This window comes from Salmo salar, chromosome ssa24, assembly GCF_905237065.1.
Source record: "Salmo salar chromosome ssa24, Ssal_v3.1, whole genome shotgun sequence".
In the NCBI taxonomy this organism is placed as follows: domain Eukaryota; kingdom Metazoa; phylum Chordata; class Actinopteri; order Salmoniformes; family Salmonidae; genus Salmo; species Salmo salar.
The window spans coordinates 15,590,106-15,613,901 of record NC_059465.1 but is presented as its reverse complement, the minus strand read 5'-3'; the positions used below and the strand labels follow the sequence as shown (position 1 = coordinate 15,613,901).

Below are 23,796 nucleotides of genomic sequence, written 5' to 3'. Positions count from 1 at the left end.
AACCCCGGGTTGCCTAATCAATAAAACCATGTAGGTAGCAACATTTGTTGAAAGCATTCACACCTAGCTGTCCGATTACCCAGAGTGTGTGATAATCACTTGGCTGTAGTGTTGGTGCTTTGATTTTTCAATTGGGAACTCAAAAAAAAACGATGTGAAATCATGACATCAGTGATTTTCAGGTCGGAAAGTCAGAGCTCTAGAAAGATGCCAAATTTGCGACTTGTAATTCTGAGTTGTATGACCTTTCAAAGCGATTTCTCCCAGTCTGAGCTTGTTTTTTTCCCAGAGTTCCCAGTTGTCTTGAACGTACTGAAGCCACCGGTCGGCCATATTGGCACTTTCCGGTAGGTGCAGTTCTCCATCGGAATGAATAGAATTCTACAGTATTTAAATTAAATGTTTCAAGGACATTATTTTCTTGTTGTGGGGACAGTAACATAAGTAATCTAAAAATATATATACTTTAAGGGAAAAAACGTGTTTATACTTCAAGGAAAATAAATATTTTTATGTTTATCTCACATAATATAATGTAAAAGTATGCATTAAGATGTCTGTAAAAGAATACATGTGTCAAAAACAAATGTTGACATTTATACATGCATTTCTATGGCTTCCAAAATATGTTTTACAACGGTGGGGGAGTGCCAAAAAATGCCAGCTGCCCCTTTAAGGCTATCTTGGTAAAGGGCCACTCGAGTCTTCACGTGTGCCTGTGAGTATCACTAGCAGTGGAAGCAAACTAAAACATTAAAAACAACCAAACTTGTAGTAGTTAGACCAACACACACATCTACCCCCCTTATAATACTTTTGTAGTGAGCATATTTCTCATGGCAATGACCCAAGTAACTAAACATAATACAGGGGCGGTGTGTATAGAATGAGTGATATTGTGTGATATTGTGTATCTCCCCTGTGAGTAGGCATACCACCGGGGGAAACCAGATGATTGACAGATTATTATCTCGAAACTCAACTGTAAAGGTTACCCATAATGTTGGACGTTGTTGTACCTCTAATATATAGGTACAACCAGAGCTGTATAATTGTCAGACTTGGTTAGACACTAAAAGGTCAAAAATAATATATTCTAGTGAGATTTCAATCTGGAATGTGATGGGAGTGTAACCCTTCATCAAGTAGGAATGTTAGTGTGTGTGTGAGAGAGAGAGAGCAGATGTTATTGGTGCCAGGTATGGTGGCTCTTCGCCGGTGGAGTCGAGGGGACGCGTCATCATTCTTTATTCGGCTGGCAGCTAACCGAAGACGGCTATGCGAACCGAACGTGCGTGCTCGCGTACTCCCGTAAAATACCTTCCCTTGAAAAACGCAGGAATAGTATTTCGTCCATTTTGAGTCGCCGTAGCCAGTTTACTTCTTCAAAATAGTCACAATTAATGTAATATAACTCAAGAAATCTGTCATTACTTTGACACTTTTTGGCGAAGAGATCTTAGTCGCTCAATTTTATATCGAACTAAGATGTTTGGTACAGTATTTCTAAGTAAAGAAATGTGCATTTAAACGAGTCGTGTCTCGTTGAACGACAACAGACTTTCCTGAAGAATCCCTACTGTTGACCAATCACCGTCGAAGGGGCGTAGACTTCGGCTCCGAATTCCGGCTTGCCTCAAGAAAAAAATTCGATTGCCCGATAGGGCGAAAAAACCCTCACCTAAATTCAAAATCAACAAAAACGTCACAAAATGTCGTTATAATAAATGGACGAACAGTTGCTGAGCGAGGTGGGATAGCTATAACGTTATTATTCATATTTCTTTGTGCATCACTAGATATGAAACAAAGCGGCAGAAATACTTTGAAAACAGCTACTGCAGCATTTGTTTTGCTATGAATCACTACTCGCACATACTTCACTTTAGACTTTTTTTCTTTAGTTTAAAAAAAAAACCATTGAATTATTTTTTATTAACAACAAATCAATACAGAAAGTACATGAGGGAACACAAGTATATATATATATATATATATATACAATGGACAATTGAGCTAGGGGGAACAATATCACATTAAACAAGGACCTTAAGGGACATACATACACTTATAATTCTAACAGCTTTTTTGTTAGTAGAGTATTTAATTGTCTTAAAATACAGTTCAATTTATTTTTGTAGGGTAAGAAAATTGATTTTTTTGTTTTTAAATGTACATTTGTGAATATGAAATTTGGCCAAAAGAATAATGAAATTAATTACATAAAAATGTTTCAGCTTATTCCAATCGTAGGTAAAGAATCCAAGCAGTACATCTCTCCACAATAGTGTTAAACCTTCATAAAAGTGTTCAATTATAAATCTACTGATGTCTTGCCACAGTTTTCTTACATTAATACAATGCCAAAAACACTGTTTCTGGGTGGTCATTAAAAAAGGAGCAATTTGAGTTGATGTTTTCCTTAAACTTCTTCATATAGTTGTTGGCAGGATAATATTTATGAATAATTGTAAAGGAAACTTCCTTAATTTTGTTAACAAGTAGGTATGTGTGGCAACATCCAAACTTTTTTCCAACAGATATTATCAATAAATCCATTCCAATAAGGCATGACATAAGGTATAGATACAACATCCTGCTGAAACAAGGTTTGTTGTTGAATGGACCAAAAGAGAAACAGATCTTTCCTACTGATGAGTCAACAGGGTCAATAGAAGGTAGGCTCTGAGGGTCAGTTCTTGACACGTTCCTGAATAATCGAGCAACACCTGAGGAAATGGCATCTAAAACAATTGCAAAATCTTTTGGTGTGCTCGCACTGACCTACCGCCAACATGGCTGGTGAATTGACCATTTACTAAGCCCCGCCGCCCTTTGAGAGGAAGACTTTATGTCAGTATATTTTTTTATTTTACCTTTATTTAACTAGGCAAGTCAGTTAAGAACAAGTTCTTATTTACAATGATGGCCTACCCTGGCCAAACCCTAACCCGGACAACGCTGGGCCAATTGTGTGCGGCCCTATGGGACTCCCAATCCCGGCCGGTTGTGATACAGCCTGGAATCGAACCAGGGCTGTAGTGACACCTCTAACACTGAGATGCAGTGCTTTAGCTGCGTCACTTGGGAGCTTATATAGATCATCTTTGAATTTACTCAGTCAGCCCAAAAACATGAACCAAAATGTAACTTCTCCTACGATAATATATTTAAGTGGTACGTGGGAATATTATTTTTTGAAACTAGAACGATATTGTCAATTTATAAAAATAGAACAGAAATAGATAGACACAATGGTTCATGAATCCTTAGTTTGGGGGTTATAATAATAAGATAACACGATAATGCTCATTAAAGCAGCAGCAATAATTGTTAGAAAATTATAGGGTATATGATATGAATTGAAATATCCACCTATATTTGACTTCCATTTGGCCTAAACTAAAGTTAATTATCTCTGCAGAGGTTGGTGGCTGGCAAGAGGCTGAAAAATGATTAACTCATTATGGCGCTGTAGTGATGATTGAAGCAAAATGCCATAGCTGCGAAAGACATCAGTCCTGTATTTCCGGTCTTATCTCAGTCTAGTCAATCAGTCAATCAAGCATAGAGGAAAAACAACTACAGGAATAGGTCAAAACAGATACTGTTCACAGAGCCATGTTACAGTGTGTGTCATTACATGTTGGTTGAGCTGTAAGTTACATATGGTGTGTTATTACCTGTAGGTAAGCCATCGAACTGCCCCACTGGGTACACACTGGTTGAATCAACATTGTTTCAAATCAAATTTTATTTGTCACATGCGCCGAATACAACAGGTGTAGGTAGACCTTACCATGAAATGCTTACTTACGAGTCTTTAACCAACAATGCAGAGTTTTTAAAAAGTAAGTAAGAAAAATGTGCTAAATAAACTAAATGAAAAATAGTAACACAATAAAATAACAATAATGAGGTTATATACCGGTACTGAGACAATGTGCAGGGGTACGGGTTAGTTGAGGTAATTGAGATAATATGTACATGTAGGTAGGGGTAAAGTCACTATGCATAGATAATAAAAAGAGAGGGGCAGCAGCGTGAAGAGTGTGAAGGAATGTGTGTGTGTGTGGGGGGGGGGGGCGTCAATATGGATGTATTGTGTGTGTGTGTGTGTGTGTGTGTGTGTGTGTGTGTGTGTGTGTGTGTGTGTGTGTGTGTGTGTTGGAGTGTCAGTGTAGTATGTGTGTGGTTAGAGTCCAGTCAGTGTATTAGCATGTGAAAGAGAGTCAGAGCAAAATTTTATTATAAATAATTATAAAATAAGGGGGAACAATTTTGGTCCCAGACTTGGGGCTCTGGTACCACTTGCAGTGCGGTAGCAGAGAGAACAATCAGGCTATGACTTGGGTGGCTGGAGCCTTTGACCATTTTTAGGGCCTTCTTCTGACACCGCCTTCTGACACCGCCTGTCCTGTATGGCAGTAAGCTTGGCCCCAGTGATGTACTAGGCCGTACGCACTACTCTCTGTAGCGTCTTGCGGTCAGATTCCGAGCAGTTGCCATACCAAGCCGGAATGCAACCAGTCAGGATGCTCTCCATGGTGCAGCTGTATAACTTTTTGAGGATCTGAGGTCCCATGACAAATCTTTTCAGCCTCCTGAGGGGGAATAGGCATTGTCATACCCTCTTCACAGCTGTGTTGTTGTGTTTCGACCATGATAGGTCCTTAGTGATGCGGACACCAAGGAACTTGAAGCTCTTGATACATTTCAATGAAATTACGTTGAACCAACGTGGAATAGATGTTGAATTGACGTCTGTGCCGTGTAGTAGGTTATATACTGCTCAAAAAAATAAAGGGAACACTTAAACAACACATCTGAATGAAATAAATAATCTTATTAAATACTTTTTTCTTTACATAGTTGAATGTGCTGACAACAAAATCACACAAAAATAATCAATGGAAATCCAATTTATCAACCCATGGAGGTCTGGATTTGGAGTCACACTCAAAATTAAAGTGGAAAACCACACTACAGGCTGATCCAACTTTGATGTAATGTCCGTCAAACAAGTCAAAATGAGGCTCAGTAGTGTGTGTGGCCTCCACGTGCCTGTATGACCTCCCTACAACGCCTGGGCATGCGCCTGATGAGGTGGCGGATGGTCTCCTGAGGGATCTCCTCCCAGACCTGGACTAAAGCATCCGCCAACTCCTGGACAGTCTGTGGTGCAACGTGGCGTTGGTGGATGGAGCGAGACATGATGTCCCAGATGTGCTCAATTGGATTCAGGTCTGGGGAACGGGCAGGCCAGTCCATAGCATCAATGCCTTCCTCTTGCAGGAACTGCTGACACACTCCAGCCACATGAGGTCTAGCATTGTCTTGCATTAGGAGGAACCCAGGGCCAACCGCGCCAGCATATGGTCTCACAAGGGGTCTGAGGATCTCATCTCGGTACCTAATGGCAGTCAGGCTAGCTCTGGCGAGCACATGGAGGGCTGTGCGGCCCCCCAAAGAAATGCCACCCCACACCATGACTGACCCACCGCCAAACCGGTCATGCTGGAGGATGTTGCAGGCAGCAGAACGTTCTCCACGGCGTCTCCAGACTCTGTCACGTCTGTCATGTGCTCAGTGTGAACCTGCTTTCATCTGTGAAGAGCACAGGGCGCCAGTGGCGAATTTGCCAATCTTGGTGTTCTCTGGCAAATGCCAAACGTCCTGCACGGTGTTGGGCTGTAAGCACAACCCCCACCTGTGGACGTCGGGCCCTCATACCACCCTCATGGAGTCTGTTTCTGACCGTTTGAGCAGACACATGCACATTTGTGGCCTGCTGGAGGTCATTTTGCAGGGCTCTGGCAGTGCTTCTCCTGCTCCTCCTTGCACAAAGGCGGAGGTAGCGGTCCTGCTGGTGGGTTGTTGCCCTCCTACGGCCTCCTCCACGTCTCCTGATGTAATGGCCTGTCTCCTGGTAGCGCCTCCATGCTCTGGACACTACGCTGACAGACACAGCAAACCTTCTTGCCACAGCTCGCATTGACGTGCCATCCTGGATGAGCTGCACTACCTGAGCCACTTGTGTGGGTTGTAGACTCCGTCTCATGCTACCACTAGAGTGAAAGCACCGCCAGCATTCAAAAGTGACCAAAACATCAGCCAGGAAGCATAGGAACTGAGAAGTGGTCTGTGGTCCCCACCTGCAGAACCACTCCTTTATTGGGGGTGTCTTGCTAATTGCCTATAATTTCCACCTGTTGTCTATTCCATTTGCACAACAGCATGTGAAATTTATTGTCAATTAGTGTTGCTTCCTAAGTGGACAGTTTGATTTCACAGAAGTGTGATTGACTTGGAGTTACATTGTGTTGTTTAAGTGTTCCCTTTATTTTTTTGAGCAGTGTATATTATTACCTGTAGTTAGGCCTAGAACTGTAGGTTATAACTTTAAGCTTGATCATTAGGGTACAAAACTGACCTTAGATCAGGGGCTATAGGACACTTAATCCTACCTCTTTGGGTGCTCAGGTTTCATTCCTCAAACCCCATTCTATTTCTGACTGCTCTCCCTGCCATAGGCACTGTGATAAGGAGGTGAGGCTCTGTGTGTGATATAAAACTGTCACTAGGATGGAATTGGAAAGAAGCTGTACCAATACCAACCACTGTAGCCTGCAATCAAATAAACAAATCTCCCTCTAGTGGCCTCTAGGGTGGAATGTTATTCATATTTTTTATAATGTCATAATTAATAAACTTTTCATTTTTTAAAACTAGCTGAAAATCTGATGTTTCTATTTCGAACGAACGTTTTTTTTGTTTCAGTCTTCTTTGATGTATATAAAGTGCAATATTGGGATGCAAACTCAAAATGGAATACATTTCAACTCTATATCTGAAATGGTACAGGTGTCTTCTTTTTTTTAAGCTCATAACCATGTGTGTGAGGTGTCTACTTTTCTTTCAAAGTAGATTTGTTTAATACTACCAAGAAACACTCTGTTTGACCCTGATTTATCCCACTGCAGTAAAAGGATAAACTGGCATTCCTGCAAAGGGAAGCCCTGCACACGCACGCACACACACACACACACACACCATTCCTCCATTCCTACACACATTACACACCGATCCATCCCCAAGCCGAACCAAGACATCTGTAACTTTACGTTCATGTTCTGTGAAAGGTGAGAGTTTCATAGCATGTGTTCCTTGTTCCTTATGTAAATGTGTGGGTCACCATAATGTATGTGTGATGACTCCCATTTCCCACATCCCTGGGTGTGTGTGTGGGATTAGTTTGATGGGTGTGTGTGGATAGCATGATCACACCTTTCCTCCAGGGCAGAGAGAAAAAGAGGGGGAGTGAGGGTAGAGGGGGAGGGGGAAGGATAATGAGAGAGAGTGAAAAGGGTGAAGAGAGCAAGATTGAGCAGACACACCCATTTTCAACACCTAGGCGAGGCACAGCAGCTTTGAGGGAGAAACAGAGAGAGTTATAGAAAGGGGGAAGGGGAGAGTTGAGTAATAGGAGGGTGTGGTTATCTTCCAGAGGGGAAACGATAAGCAGAGTTAGCTTGGTGGAACTCACTACACTCTTTCACTTGCTCCCACACACAGTCTGCATATACAAATACACACATACAAACTCCTAAACATACTCAATCTCACTCTGACCGGACAAGAGAAGCGAGTCGGAACAGCAAGTCTGAGAGAGCAACCGCGTGCCAGCACAGAAAAACAAGAGAGTGAGGGAACAGCAAAAAAGGAAATTGGACATGAAGGACAAAGTGAAGAGAGGAGGAGGAGGAGATCAGGGAACGTCAGGTGAGAAAGAACAACTGCTCAGTCCAGCTCTGGTGTCTGTTTCACAACACTCTTCTCTCTTTCACTTTCTCCCACTTCCTTGTTTTTCCATACTGTCTCTCTTTTTCTCTGCTGTTCCAGACTGCCCTACAGGGGGCTATTGTAGCACTGCTGGTCTGCTGTAGCCTGGTTCCAGTCTGGTTCTCATTCAGTCAAACTGTTGTTGTCTTGCCAAATGGTCTGGTCTGCCAATGCAACACTAACAGTGTGGCATTGTTAAAGGCAGGTAGAGTAGAGTCAGGAAGCCTGACTATGTCTGTAGGGAACACAAATCCTATGTAAAGAGAATAATGAACCGAATTCTGGTTGTATAGTTTTCAACACTGCCAATTACTAAGCCATGTTGTTGAAGGAAACAATTTTAAGTATTATGTACATTCCTGCATCTCCTAGGAATGTACATAATACATACTCTCTGCTCTGTGTCGTTCCTCTTCGCCACACCACTTCTCTCTGCATGCTACAGTTTATTGTGCCTTTATTCCAAGGGAGGCTTTTCTCCCTCTTCCTTGCTTACACACACACACACACACACACACACACACACACACACACACACACACACACACACACACACACACACCCTCCCATACTTGTGTAGTGAGCATATTTCTCATGGCAATGACCCAAGTAACTAAATACACACACATCTGCCTCTGTGTTACCATCACCCAATACAGGGGTGGTGTGTATAGAATGAGTGATAGTGTGTGTGCGTTTGTGTGTTTTCTCATGAATCTATACCTGTGTAGTGAGTTGTGTGTGTGTGTGTGTGTGTGTGTGGGGGGGTTGTTATCTCCCCTGTGAGTAGGCATATCACTGGGGGAAACCAGATGATTGACAGATTATTATCTCGAAACTCAACTGTAAAGGTTACCCATAATGTTGGACGTTGTTGTACCTCTAATATATAGGTACAACCAGAGCTGTATAATTGTCAGACTTGGTTAGACACTAAAAGGTCAAAAATAATATATTCTAGTGAGATTTCAATCTGGAATGTGATGGGAGTGTAACCCTTCATCAAGTAGGAATGTTAGTGTGTGTGTGTGTGAGACAGGAGGGCAGATGTTATTGGTGCCAGGTCTGGTGGCTCTTGGCCGCTGGAGTCGAGGGGAGTAAAGTGTCAGTTCTTCAGTTCGACTGGCGGCTTCCCTTGAAAAACGAGAAAAAAGCCGCAATAGTACTGTTGTCAATTTTGAGACGCCGTAGCCAAAATATACAGAATTGATCTAAGATAACCTAACTGGCGTCTGCATGCTTCCCAACCGAAACAGTTCGTAAGAGTTTTTGCATATTTATGACAACATTTTGTGACGTTTTCTGTTCGTTTCGTTTTTTTCGGACGTTCGGGCACCCAACATTTTTCTCGAGGCAAGCCGAAGTCGGTAGCTGAAGTCTACGCCCCTTTGTAGATGATTGGTCAACAGTAGGAATTCTTCAATAAAGTCTTTGTTGTAATTCAACGAGAGACGACTCGTTTTCATGCACATTTTGTAACTGAGAAATACTGCATCAAACATCTTAGTTAGATGTAAAATTGCGCGACTAATATCTCCTCAGCAAAAATGGCCAAATGAATGACAGATTTCTTGAGTTGTTTATTTATGTCTGAGAAAAAAACACTTTTCAACCTATGTCATCTAATACACAATAAATGTATAATAAAACATAAACAAATATGATGATATGACAACAAAAAAGAATGAATAACCCTTTTCATACTTTATAATATGTCCATATATAGTTATAATCTGTTTGAGGAACATCTACCCAAAATATTTCACCTTCTTTATTACTTTACCAAACATATCATGACATTGGTGATAGTCAAAATCTGTTCAATGTGTGTATGTCTAAATCAACATTTGGGCCACTAAACAACGTGCATCCCTCCTATAGACAAGGGGAGAAGGGCTTTGTAAAGGGCTCGATTTGTGACTTCCTCACAAAATTACTTCTTTACTTATTTTAAGTTTAAGGTCACATTCTTTATCGTAGAGGTATGAAAGTTATGTATTTAGATCCACCTGCTCGAGACAAATTCAGCCATTGCTTTGCCATGTCTGCGTCGTGAAGCAGTCGAGCAGGATAAATGTTTTTCTAAGGACCATCCCTTTGACCTGACTTCGCAGTGAAGTGATATAAATTGATGTAATGATGCAGCCGACCACCAAAGGGAGGCAAATACCATTTTTTTCAACAGAGGACCTTTACATGGGGAATGGAGGATACCTAGTCATCTGTATAACTGAATGCATTCAACTGAAATGTGTCATCCACATTTAACCCAACTCCTCTGAATCAGAGAGGTGCGGAGGGATTCCTTAATTGACATCCACGTCTTCGGCACCCGGGGAACTGCCTTGCTCAGAACGATAGATTTTTACCTTGTCAGCTTGGGGATTTGATCCAGCAACCTTTCGGTTACTGGCCCAATGCTTCTACCCACCAGGCTACAAGCTGCACCTAATGGTCCTAGGAAGGTCTGGATTTCTGTCATCTGACTTATAAAACGGTGGTTAACATATACATATCATTCTAGTACCCAATTTCGGGGACTGACAGCTTAAAAGCTTTTATGTAAGCGCACTGTGCATGCTGCAGTACTTGATCAGGTCTGTGTGTGCCATGGACTGTATTGTGTGTGAGTGTAAGTGTCGGTGTGTATGTGTGTGTGTGTCTCTGTGTGACTGTGTCGGTGAGTGTGTGTAGGCATTCACATGCCAGGGTTGGGTGTGGCAGTCCCTTACCTCTGAGGTGACATCACTGCTTGTAGGCAAATACTGCCAACGCAGACCCACCCCTCACACATGCTGGGTCCTGCTCTTGTCTGTGTGTCGAGGTAGGGAACCTCTTCTTTTCCTCCTCCTCTCTCTCTCTCTGGCACACTACACATTCACACACACTCTCTCTCAAAGCGGCACTATAGCTGGCTACTGTGTCATCTTGAAAAAAATAATAATCCCACTGCAACTCAACAGTCTGACATACAACGTTTCTGCGACCATAATTCACCTGAACATGTCCAGGGGTTAGGGTTTGTTCTTAATGATCCGATTGGCATGTTCATTCCCTCCCTTAATCAGATACACTCACACTGACCATTGGGAAAACAGCTGCTGGTATGAAGGAGGAAGAAAACCCATCATTCCTTGTGAAGATCCAGGGTGCGGGAGTAGAACCATTTGAGCTGCAGGTAAAACAAAGAGAGACACTAACACATAGTAACCAATGATTTATATAAACCCTGGATTGGTGATGATATGTATTGGCCATTGAGAGGCTTTGAAGCCACCGGTCAGCTGTATTAATGGAATTCTACAGTATTAAATGCATTTAAGTATTTTTGTTGTTGTAGTGGAGACAGTAACATTAGTAAACAAAAAAAATTGTACTTTTAAGGAAAAGGCTTTTATATATTCATTTATTTAAAAAAAAATGTTTTCGCTCATAATATAATTAAAAAGTATGGATTATTAAGGTGTCTGTAATAGAATACATGTGGCAAAACGAATGTAGACATTAATAAATGACATTTTATTGCTTCCAAAATAGCTTAAAATATATAGTGTATATATAAATTAATCATTGACAGTCACACACACTACACATGCTCACACATTGGGCCTGGACCAGAAACAACCCAGAGCCCCCTGTCCTCCAGGTTATGCACATCTGAAGGAACTGGATGCAGGAGTGTAGGGTGGGACATTCAATAGTACAACAACGGGTACAGACCTGCAGTGAGGGTGGAACAAGAGGTGAAAGGGACCAAAATTAGCACACCATTAATTCATATCACACTAGTGACTACATACCATTAGGCCACAGCCAATCTAAATGTGGAAGCATCAAATCAAATTTTATTGGTCACATATACATATTTAGCAGATGTTATTGCAGGTGTAGCGAAATGCAAACTTGTTAAGTATAATAATGCCAAGTTCACCCACTAACTATTCTAAAGGACCACTATATATTGTGTAATGACCAATCAAGTGCATTTATGTGCATGTATGGCCAAGCCTGGGAAAGTGTTTATTAATTTAAGTCTGTTATCTAAGTAGCATAATAAAATAATCCCCATCAAAATCCGTCAATTTAAACTGGAGATATATGGATAATCCATCAAATCCGCCAATGTCGGCCTTCCACATCTGCTGTGGAAGGTGGCCGAGCTACTAACCTGGTCTCAGAGCATTTCGTATTATTCTGTATGTAATCCGGGACACTTCATTTAGTGGGATATGTTGCATTTCGTATGGTATGTATTAATATGTGAATGTCCATCACCAATTTCCTATGATATATTACGAATTAGAATTCATACTATATGTTAAGAATTTTCAAAATGCACAATATGTGTATGAATTTGCTAAATGTACAATATGTTACGAATTTGCAAAACGTATCATATGTTCCGAATTTAAAAAACGAATTCTAGCTAGGTGGCTAATGTTAGCTAGCTCGCTAATGTTAGCTAGGCTAGGGGTTGGGGTAAGGGGTTAGGCTTAAGTTTAGGAGTCAGATTAAAGGGGAAGGGGAAGGGTTAGCTAAAAGGGTTAAGGTTACCTAACATGCTAAGTAGTTGCAAAGTAGCTAAAAAGTAGTAAGTAGTTGAAAAGTAGCTAACGGGCTAAAATGCTAAAGTTGTCGTTGATGAGATTTGAACTCGCAACCTTTGGGACTTATGTAACCATACCAAATGTAACATATCAAACTAAATAGAGCGTCTCAGATTCACATACAGAATAATACAAAATGCACTGGAGCTACAGCGGTGTTTCTCTGATAATGCTTTTGAACCGTTGAGACTACAAACTAATATAACGCCACTATGGAAAGGGGAGACTCACGAACACGATGGTGTTCTCCGTTTTGCTTTAGGACCCATCCACAAGTGTCACAGGACCCGTCTGAATGTAACCCATGCAAATGAATGGAAGAATGGAGGCAGTTTTGTGTCAACAAAAATAAGAGGTTCAATATGTGTCCAAAAAACTAAAATATTTTCTGAGCTTTCTTATATCTCCTAGATATAGGACAGACACTTCAAAACCTTATTCTTTATGTTTAAAAAAAATACAATAATTGTGTGTATCTCCGTAGGTCCATGGTTTCTGGCTGGTTCAGGAGGCTGTGATGGCGGTGTTGGGGAGAGAGGAGGTGTTTCCTCGCTCCAGCCTCTCATTGGCCCTCTCTGGAATGACCCTTGACCCCCTGACAGAGCTGCAGAGCCTGAAGAACCTCAGACCAGGAGCCACGCTCCGCCTGGTGGAGGGTAGGAGAAGAACTACATACAATACCACTGTCTCAATGGCTACATCCCAAATGGCACCCTATTCCCTTAGTAGTGCACTACTTTTGACCAGGGCCTACTATATACTGTATATGAGTGCCAATTGAGACTTAGCCTCTCTGTCTTTCTTTCTTTCTTTCTCTTCCTCTGCCTTTTTGAATTTAAAGTTGAGTAATTTAGCAGACACTCTTATCTAGAGCAACTTACAGATAGCTAGGTCATAGTAAGTACATTTTCCTCAATAAAGTACTGTAGCTACCAGCAAAGTCAGAGCTAGTAAAGGGGGGAAAGGGTCAAGTGCGAGTGTTAGTTCACGAAAGGCATTATTTTATTTTTTTGTTCATTCTCTCTCTACCACTGCTGACTCAGTTAACATCAAAGTCTTGGATGGGTTGAGAACATCAAAGCAGCAGGCTTGACACAGGGATAACCTTTCTGCCAACCAGACTGCTTTTCTGTCAGAATACCAAACAGCCACGGGAAAACCCAGCAGCAGGGCAGGTCTATGCCTGTGTGTGTATGTGAGGTAGAGAGTCGAGAGAGAGAGAGAAAGAGAGAGAGAAGTGTGTGTGTGTGTGTGTAGGTACGTTTGTTCGTGTGTTCATGCGTTCGTGAGTTCTTGTTTTCGTGTGTGCGTGTGTGCGCGTGCATGTGTCAGCGGGACAGGTCAGTGCCTGTAGAACTATAACAATTAACCATCGTGCTCATTGGAATGTGGCTTGTCTTTTGTCCTCTGTTCTCCAGAGCCATACTCTCCCAGGTCTGCAAGGGTTCATCTGGCTCGTGTGCTAGAGCTGCTGAGAGCTGTTGGACCAAACGATGCTCTGATGGAAGGACGATCACCTAGCCTACTGGACTCACTGACACACACACACTCTACAGGTACACACATGACAAACACGTTAACACACACAAACACACACACACTGTAAGGAATCACACACTCATCATATTTCCAGGGTAATTGTTCCTATCCAGCTTGAAGGACCATGAAAAAGAGCCCCTCTATTCGTACAGCTTAGAACACTAACAAATATATTGCCCATTCTCCTCTCTTTCTGCATGTTTTGTAGACTCTTCTGTCCAAGCCAATGGGAAAAGCCTGAAACGCTCGTCCAGCAACACAAAGACTGACCCGGCCAATCAGGATGGAGTTCCTCCTGAGTACCTCCTCCCTGGAGCCGCAGAGAGACCACTAATGGCCATGCTGCCTCACAACACTCAGCCAGAGGTACACGCACACACGCACACGCACACACACACACACACACACACATACATACACACACACTCTTCTCTCTCTGACTCTGTGCCTCTCTCCTAAGGTTCCCAGTTTTCTGCAAGACCTGTCACTCAGCTGTTGGAACCCGCCCCCTGGGCACAGAAAGCTGCAAGGGGACTTCCTGTACATCACTGTGGTGACCCTAGAGAGTCGCAAGTGTGACATCACATCCTGTCCACGAGGATTCTTCCTGAATAGGTGAGGTTCTCAGAAGTAACAGGCATATATGTTGGGGTCTGAAATGATTGACACCCTTGATAAAGATGAACTATAATGACTGTTTAAAATAAATGATTCAAATACTGCGCTATGTTTTATGCAAAAATATAGGGAAATTATATAATTTTATACTAGTACAGTTGCTCTTTCTCTGAGCATTTGTATGAGTATAAAATAATATAATTTCCCATTCAATATGTGAATTATTTATTTTATACTGTCATTACTGCTAATCTTTATCAAGGGTGTCAATCATTTCGAACCCCACTCTACATGTTATCCATACGAGATTACTTCAGTCAATATATCTCAGCTGCATATTGTTATTATCACAGCAATGACAACAGCAATGTGTGTGTTCTAGGTCTACAGTAGAGGTGTTTGATCCTCGGCCAACCTCGTCCTCTCCAGTCAGTCACTGCCTCATTGACCTGCTCTCTCACATCAGCCCTGCCTTCAAACAGGCACTCGCCACTCTCAGAGCCAGGTAACAGACAAGCAAACACACACACGCACGCACACAGTGACCGACCCTATGTTCCTTATGTGTAATGTAGTGTCTGTCTCCCTGTAGGCCCCAACTGCCCCCAGTAGAAATGATGCTGACTCCCTACCGCACACTGAGCTGGCTGGGTCCCCCATCAGCCTCCCACTCCCACAGAAATCCTCTCAGCAGGCTGGGACTGGATCAACACTCTGGAGCACAGGTCTGTCTCTCTCACACACACACACACACACACACACACACACACACACACACACACAGTTTAACAGCTCTTCTCAGTGTTTTAGCCAAGCCAAAGGACGGACGGATGAATAACCAATCAACCAAGTGACTGACTGTCTGACCAATTGACTGATTGATTTGGTGTTTGTGATGTGAAGGCTCCAGACTGGAACGAGGAGCTGCAGGCAGCCAGAGATCTGCCTCAGGGCAGTCAGGAGGAGAGACTACAGAGAGACAGAGCTCTACTACAGGTACACACACGTCATACTCACTAGGAGTCCTCCAGGAAGTATTCACTGCTGACAAGCTGTTATTGTTGCTCTCAAAAAAGGATCTGTCATGCTGCTGTGCTTGAACTGTAAGGCTATTTAGACATTTCTAGAAAATACATTATTCTCTCTCATTCAGGTGAACAGCTCGTTTGTGTGGGCAGTGGCCCAGGGTGCGGAGACTGTTATTGATGGCTGTGTAGAGCCAATCAGTGGAGGTCCTGATGACCCCGCCTTCCTGTGGGGCGGGCTGTTCCTAAGCCAGGGAGGAGCAGGGATGGCGTTAGGGGGCGAGAGGGGACGCAGGTAAGATCTTGTTCAGCTTGTCTTCAGCGGATCTCATTGTATGTAGCTAGAGAATGACCAGTCTTTTTTATAGTGAATATCCTGCTGAACCCAAAAAATCCTGCTGAACCCATCATGCTGCTGTATAACAACACACCCCTCCCTCCCAGGGTGGCCCAGAGGCTGGAGCTGAGGGGTGTACAGTCCTACAGTGACCTGGAGGGGGCGCTCCAGGGCCTCCACACCCTGCCCACCGCCACCGTGGACTACAGGGGGATCCGTCTGTCTGCCCAAGGCCTGGCCCCTGGCCTGGAGGGCCCAGAGCAGGACCAGGGCCCCTCTGCTCCTACGAGGTACAACTCAATAAGAACATAAACATTAGCTTTTATATGCTCCCCAGTGATTTGTTTAATGAGGACAGTGTTTGCACCTGCAGTTAGTCTTTGTCGGTGGCATGCCACCCTCACCTTCTCCTACCTTCTCCCACCTTCTCTCACCCTCTCCCTATCTCTCTCTCCCCCTCTCACTCTCTTCCTCGCTCTCCCCCTCTCTCTCTCCCCCAGGGGTATTCTGTACGGGGTGGGCGCTGGGCCCCAGGAGTCCCCCCACCGACGCTGTCTCTTGGAGCTGCTGGCTCAGGCTGCTAAAGGCCTCAGCCTGCAGAGACACGCTGTAGTGGGGCCCAACGGCCACCAGGTGCCTCTGTTCACCGCACTTGACGCCCAGGGGCTGCTGGGGGCTGATGGGAGGTTCTACCTGCTAGACCTCTTCAGGAGCCTGCCGGCCGATGCCAACTACTGCCCTGAGGGAGGGAGGCAGAGGGAGGAAGTGGAGAAGAAGGAGGGGTCATGGGAGGAGGGCTGGCCAGAGCAGTACCAGAGCACTTCAGGTCTGCCCAGGAGGTTCCCTCATGGCCTCTGCAGGCTAAGACCAGAGCTGCTGCAGGCCTTCATCCAGGACAAGTCAGTACTGTACACCTCTAGTTAGCTATACTGTAGGAATACTTCTTATGTACTGTATGCATGTGAGACAGTCTGACGTTTACAGTAACTCTGCAGTATGATGTCACATTTCTAAATGTTTTGTTTTGTATTGTGTTGTTTCTAAGATTGTTCCCTCCCTCTGTTCCAGACAGTCCCAGTTCACTCGCCGCTGCAAAGAAAGGATGGAAGAGAATGGAGGCGTGGAGGAGTGTGTAAAAGCAGGTGAGAAAAGGCCGTTTTTATTTTTTGCTCTAGATTTCAAGACCACAGGTAATGTCAGAGCTGACACGTTATTTTGTGTGTGTATGTGTTCCCAGGTGACCATCGAGGTACAGATGCAGTGAGAGGTGCTTGTAAAGATGTGGGATCAGTCAGTGACATCATCTTTGAGATGCGCTTCAACCCCAGCGTGTTCTCCCCAGGTATCCCATCTGCTCCGCACGAACACACACAACACACACCCTCCCCTTCCCCATACAGCTGAGACAAAACCACTGCTGTGACATACCAGAGTGTAAAAGTTGACCCTGTCTCTGTCTCACCCCTCTGTGTGTTCAGACGTGACGTTCCCCAAGAGTGACCATGAGGCCGTGAGGCTGCAGGAGAGGCTACTTAGAGAGGCTGCAGCCTCCATCATCACACAACAGATACCTGCCATCGTGAGTGGAGCTCTCCATTCCTGGAGTTCAGTTTATCAACCTGTCGTGACCTGTCTCTTACTCTAGCTGTCTGTGTGTCTCAGGTGGAGGCATGCCTGCAGGGCAGTGAGATGCCTCTAGATGGCGCTACGCTGAAGCAGGCGCTACACCAGAAGGGCATCAATCTCCGCTACCTCGGCCAGCTGACCAAGACCATCAGCCAATCAGAACACAAGGAGCGGCTTAGACATATAATGGTCAGACTCGAAACTCACTCACACACAACTCAAAGGCACTCGAAGAACAGGATATATATACGCTGAGTGTACAAAACTTTGGGAACATGCTCTTTCCATGACATAGACTGGCCAGGTCAATCCAGGTGAAAGCTATGATCCCTTATTGATGTCACTTGTTAAATCCACTTCAATCAGTGTAGATGAAGGGGAGGAGACAGGTTAAAGAAGGATTTTAAGCCTTGAGATAATTGAGACATGGATTGTGTATGTGTGCCATTTAGAGGGTGAATGGCCAAGACAAAAGGTTTAAGTGTCTTTCAATGGGGGATGGTAGTAGGTGCCAGGTGCACCGGTTTGTGTCAAAAACGGCAACGCTGCTGGGTTTTTCACGCTCAACAGTTTCCTGTGTGTATCAAGAATGGACCACCACAAAAGGACATCCAGACAGTAATGATGCTTTTTATATATATATATATATATGAGTGGCAGGTAGCCTAGCGGTGAGAGCGTTGGGACAGTAACCGAAAGGTTGCTAGTTCAAATCCCCGAATGGACAAGGTGAAAAATCTGTTGATGTACCCTTAGCCACTTAACCCTAATTGCTCAGGGTTGCTGTTGATAATGGCAGACCCTGGCTAACTATGACCCCAGTCTCAGGGGGAGTTTCTAACTCACGCATGTGTATAATACCCACTTATACATGTGGGAAACAGGACAAATATAAGCACCCACCTAACAAATGTTTTATACGCGCTGTGATGATAGGGATTTTCTAAACGTCACTCACCCTCACTTTTCTCTCTTACAGAGGCTGGCTGTTGGAGAGATTGTGGTTCGTTCTTCCAGAAGGATCTTCAACAACTTCCTGCAGGTACTGAAACAGTCTTCATTACAGTGTCATTATCACAGTCCTTATTAACTGGTCTGGGCTCAGTTCCTTGACTGGGTGTAGGGAAAGCATCATTACTGTCTGTAACCATAGCAACCTCCTCTCCTCTGTCCACAGGGTGTGGAGGTGTCAAGTCTCTCTGCAGCTGTCAGTCACTTCCTCTGCTGCCTATTGGTTGCCCATTACAGCACCGCCCCCACAGGGGAGGAGCCTAAGAAGAGGTCCAGGAGGCGGGGTCGTGGGGGAGGAGCTTCAGACAGCGCTGCCTGGAGTGCGCTCAGTGGAGCCGAGCTCTGGATCCTGATTGGCCAGGATGCAGCAGAGACCTATGACATCACTCACGGCCTAGGGTTGGCACATTTAATAAATTAGTCATCAATCGATTAATCAATCAATTAGTCCATCACTTGTTACTTGTACAGTTCCTTGCGTTGTCACCTAATGATTATGATAGTATAATAATACCAGTAGTTAGTGTGAGCTGATGTTTTATGTGTCTCTGTGTTGCAGTTCCACTGCTGACCACCTAGTAGAGACGTATGGGCTGCAGAAGGTCTCCCTGCTTAGAGAGTTCTGTTTGAAGACTGGATTACAGGTACACACACACACACACACACACACACACACACACACACCTTCTCACACAGACCTCACAATCTTTATGTGTGTCCCTCAGCTGCGACTGAGAGAGTACGTCTTCGACAACCGAACTAAGGCTCCCATTGGTCCAGACGACGTGCTCAACATTTTTCCTGTTGTCAAGCATGTCACCATGACGACACATGATGCCTCGCGAGCGTTCCGAGCTGCTCAGAGTAGCGTTCAGAAAGGTGAGGTGGGCGGGTCACTGCTTGGTTCAACACACCGGGTTAGAGTTTGTTGGTGTGTGTATTTCTGTCGTTGACGCCAGCGGATGTGATATGTATGTTTTCCCGTCCCCCAGGCATGATGGAGCAGGCGTATGTGCGTCTGAAGGAGGCAGCGTATCTGTTTGGTCGCGTGTGTGACGACCTGAACGCGGAGGCCTGCTCCTGTCTAAGCCTGATGGCCAGAGTGGCTTACTTACAAGGCCAGCCCACAGAGGTATATACACACACACCTCAGATTATGGCCTCAAATGTAAAGCACAGGATTGTACGGCTGTGTAACTCACTATTACCCTGTGCCTCTCTACCCCCACCCACAACCCACCAGGCCCGCAGTGTTCAGCTCAAGGCTGTGGTCATCAGTGAGAGAGTCCTGGGCTTTGACCACCCCAACACTATCCAACAATATGTAAGTACCACATTGTCATCCGCTACTCATTCAAAGCACCACCGTCTACTGGGGATATCAAAACTCCCCAAGGATCAATAAACAACAAGTTGGCCTTTATTTATTTGTCATCCGAGTCATCTTTAGCTAAGTGAATGAGGTGTGTGTCCTGTAGGCTCTGTTGGCGGTGTATGTGTTTGCTGGAGGAGAGTCTGCTCTAGCTCAGAGGTGTCTGTTCAGAGCCCGTCTCCTGATGCTCACAGTCCATGGCGAGGACCACCCCTACACCGCTACACTGGACGTAAGTCTGCTACACTCCAAACCTTCAACGTTATATTAGAAGTGAGTCTGCCATACCCTAACCTACCCCTACACTGTTACACCCCCAAGACCTGTTAGAGGAGACTAAACTCTCTCTCTCTCCCTCTCTCTCAGAGCTGTCTAGGTTTGGTGTTGCCGAGCGAACAAGCAGGGCAGTTCCTACAGAGCGCACTCAAAATCAACACTTCCTTCTTTGGCCCCACCGACGTGCACACTGCTCTCAGGTATCAATCGCTTAAATCCCTCCCTCCCTCACTCTCCCAACCAATCAATCAATTAACCAAGTCACTACTCAATCACTCTATCTCCCCCATCTCTCCAGTCAGCATCTGTTGTCCCAGTGGATGTGTGGAATGGGAGACTATCGTTCTGCCATGAATCACGAGAAAGAAGCTCTGTCTGCCTTCACCAGCCTGGTCTGTACCTAGCATACTGTGTGTGTGTGTGTGTGTGTGTGTGTGTGTGTGTGTGTGTGTGTGTGTGTGTGTATCAAATCAAACTTTGTCACATGCGCCGAATACAACAAGTGTAGACCTTACCGTGAAATGCTTAACCAACAGTGCAGTTCAAGAAGAGTTAAGAAAATATTTGCCAAATAAACTGAAGTAAAAAATTATAAGAAGTAACACAATAACATAACAATAACGGGGCTATATTCAGGGGGTACCAGTACCGAGTCAGTGTGCAGGGGTACAGGTTAGAGGTAATTTGTACATGTAGGAAGAAGTGAAGTGACTATGCATAGATAATAAACAGCGAGTGGCAGCAGTGTACAAAACAAATGGGGGGGGTCAATGTAATAGTCCGGTGGCCATTTGATTAGTTGTTCAGCAGTCTTATGGCTTGGAGGTAGAAGCTGTTAAGGAGCCTTTTGGTCCTAGACTTGGTGCCCCGGTACCGCTTGCCATGCGGTAGCAGAGAAAACAGTCTATGACTTGGGGGGCTGGAGTCTCTGACAATTTTATGGGCTTTCCTCTGACACCGCCTATTATATAGGTCTGGATTGCAGAAAGCTTGGCCCTAGTGATGTACTGGCTCGTACGCACTACCCGCTGTAGTGCCTTACGGTCAGATGCCGAGCAGTTGCCATACCAGGCCCTGATGCAACCAGTCAGGATGCAGCTGTATAACATTTTGAGGATCCGGGGACCCATGCCAAATCTTTTCATTCTCCTGAGGGGGAAAAGGTTTTGTCATGCCCTCTTCACGACTGTCTTGGTGTGTTTGGACCATGATAGTTCGTTGGTGATGTGGACACCAAGGAACTTGAAACTCTCGACCCGCTCCACTACAGCCACGTTGATGTTAATGGGGGCCTGTTAGGCCCGCCTTTTCCTGTAGTTCACGATCAGCTCCTTTGTCTTGCTCACATTGAGGGAGAGGTTGTTGTCCTGGCACCACACTGCCAGGTCTCTGACCTCCTCCCTATAGGCCGTCTCATCGTTGTCGGTGATCAGGCCTACCACTGTTGTGTTGTCAGCAAACTTAATGATGGTGTTGGAGTTGTGTTTGGCCACACAGTCGTGGGGGAACAGGGAGTACAGGAGGGGACTAAGTACACACCCCCAGTGTTGAGGATCACCGTGGCAGACATGTTGTTACCTACCCTTACCACCTGGGGGCGGCCTGTCAGGAAGTACAGGATCCAGTTGCAGAGGGAGGTGTTTAGTCCCAGGGTCCTTAGCTTAGTGATGAGCTTCGTGGGCACTATGGTGTTGAACGCTGAGCTGTAGTCAATGAACAGCATTCTCACATAGGTGTGTGTGTGTTTGTGTGTAACCAGTATGGTGAGGACCACCCCCAGAGACGTTGCAGCTATGAGTTCCTGCGTTCCATTACCCAGCAAGCAGTGCGTGTGGAACGCTCTCTGAGGCAAGGAGGGAACCCGCTCACAGCTGAGGTAATAAAACCATATTCTGTTCTCTTTGTGCACTAAATAAAGGTCCAGAGTAGGTGACCATTAAATTGCCTTCTGCCTGTCTCCTCTCTCCCCAGGGGCAGTCTCTGTCTCCCTCAGCTGAGACCACTCTGGAGCAGCTGGCCCTGGTCACAGGCATCAGGACACCAAGCCACAGGTAACACACAAGAGAAGGATTGTATTAATATATATGTATTCATATTACCAAAATGATATTAGCAGACATGAATCTAAGCGTGGTCTGGTCTCTTAGTGACAGGCTCCTGGAGTTCAAACAGAAGCTGATGGAACAGAGAGAGGCAGAGGAGGCCGCTAACGCCAAACCAGACAACACACACACAGAAACAGTGAATGGAAAGGAAGTGAAGACCCCTGAAAGAGAGGAAGAGGAGGATAGGGTAGTCCAGGAGACCACCAGTGAGGAGCTCCCAGAAGAAATAGATCCGGAGAAGAACACAGCCGACAAACAGACAGCGGACGGCCATCAAATGGAGGTCAATGAGTGGTCCGTAGATGTGGGCTCAGCAGTAAAGAGCTTAGTAGTGGAGGAGGGCTCAGCAGTAGAGGGGTCAGCAGCAGAGAATAAAGCAGTAGAGAGTGGAGCTGTAGTAGAATCCAGTGAGAGAGATGGAGATGAAGATAGAGCTGCCCCAGAGACTGAGCAGCACACAGGGACAGAGGATGGAGAGGCAAACCTGATGGCTACAGAGGAAATGCAAACTGAGCCAGTCAGAGACTGTATAGAGGAGAGTCAGAGTCTGACACAAAATGGAGGTTTAGAATCGGAGGGAAACCAATCAGACAACGATGTGGAGGTAGCCAATGAGAAGCCAGGGTCAGATAAGGTCAGCGGTGTGAACGGAACGCCAAGCACCAGCAATGACCAATCAGAGCCTCAGGAGGTCTTTGCGAACAGGGACGCCTCGACGACCATCAGCCAAACAAAATAAACACTTGTCACAGCAGAGGGCGAGATGCTAGCTAATGGAACAGTGGTGTCAGAGAGTGAAGACAAAGAGGGAGGGACCATCATAAGAGACCTACAGAATTTAGGGGCGGCAGGTATCCTAGTGGTTAGAGCGTTGGACTAGTAACCGGAAGGTTGCAAGATCGAATCCCCGAGCTGACAAGGTAAAACTCTGGCGTTCTGCCCCTGAACAAGGCAGTTAACCCACTGTTCCTAGGCCGTCATTGAAAATAAGAATTTGTTCTTAACTGACTTTCCTAGTTAAATAAAGGAAAAAATATATAAAAAATAACCATAGAGAGGAGTCATAGGACACAGGCAGCTGCCAACAAGGCGGTAGCTTATTAACGGTGCTGTTGATTCAGCTGGATCAGAATCTTTAGAGCAGAGAGCTGTGGAGGATGAGATGAAAAACAAAAACAGAAAGAGAATATAGAAGTGTACCATTGTCCTTGACCTGGTGGTTTCTTTACTGATATTGGGAGAGAGCTACACTTTGTGTTGCTTTTTTTCAATATTAAACATTTTACTCTTGACTGTAAAACAAACCAGTGTTTTTCTTACTGCTGTTGTCTAATTTAGTTACAGACAAATCAACTGTTATAACAGCATAAAACTGAATGTTTACACTTACACAACTGAACCAAAATAATAAAAACATTGGGAAAAAGAAAGTCTGATA

At 44.7% G+C, this 23,796-nt stretch overlaps 1 protein-coding gene across 1 annotated transcript; it reads left to right on the top strand.

Moving 5' to 3' along the window:
• The first annotated feature begins 7,434 nt into the window (after positions 1-7,434).
• si:ch211-166a6.5 (clustered mitochondria protein homolog) lies at positions 7,435-23,788 on the top strand. The gene is made up of 28 exons (XM_014170738.2): positions 7,435-7,782; positions 10,911-11,020; positions 12,934-13,105; positions 13,868-14,005; positions 14,197-14,354; positions 14,449-14,603; positions 14,989-15,111; positions 15,199-15,331; positions 15,510-15,602; positions 15,760-15,926; positions 16,076-16,258; positions 16,469-16,867; positions 17,037-17,110; positions 17,206-17,310; positions 17,447-17,547; positions 17,631-17,783; positions 18,574-18,636; positions 18,772-19,004; positions 19,165-19,249; positions 19,331-19,484; positions 19,598-19,737; positions 19,849-19,929; positions 20,084-20,209; positions 20,344-20,453; positions 20,552-20,645; positions 22,013-22,129; positions 22,225-22,304; positions 22,401-23,788. The coding sequence occupies exons 1-28, from the start codon at positions 7,734-7,736 to the stop codon at positions 23,095-23,097; spliced, it is 4,293 nt and encodes a 1,430-aa protein (XP_014026213.1). The 5' UTR covers positions 7,435-7,733; the 3' UTR covers positions 23,098-23,788.
• The last annotated feature ends 8 nt before the right edge of the window (positions 23,789-23,796 follow it).

Bases quoted from the DNA above. Each gene is read 5' to 3' on its own strand.
- si:ch211-166a6.5 (XM_014170738.2), top strand. From the start codon at position 7,734: ATGAAGGACAAAGTGAAGAGAGGAGGAGGAGGAGATCAGGGAACGTCA. The intron at 16,259-16,468 runs GTACAACTCAAT...TCTCTCCCCCAG, and splicing joins GGCCCCTCTGCTCCTACGAG to GGGTATTCTGTACGGGGTGG. The intron at 17,311-17,446 runs GTATCCCATCTG...CTGTGTGTTCAG, and splicing joins CCCCAGCGTGTTCTCCCCAG to ACGTGACGTTCCCCAAGAGT.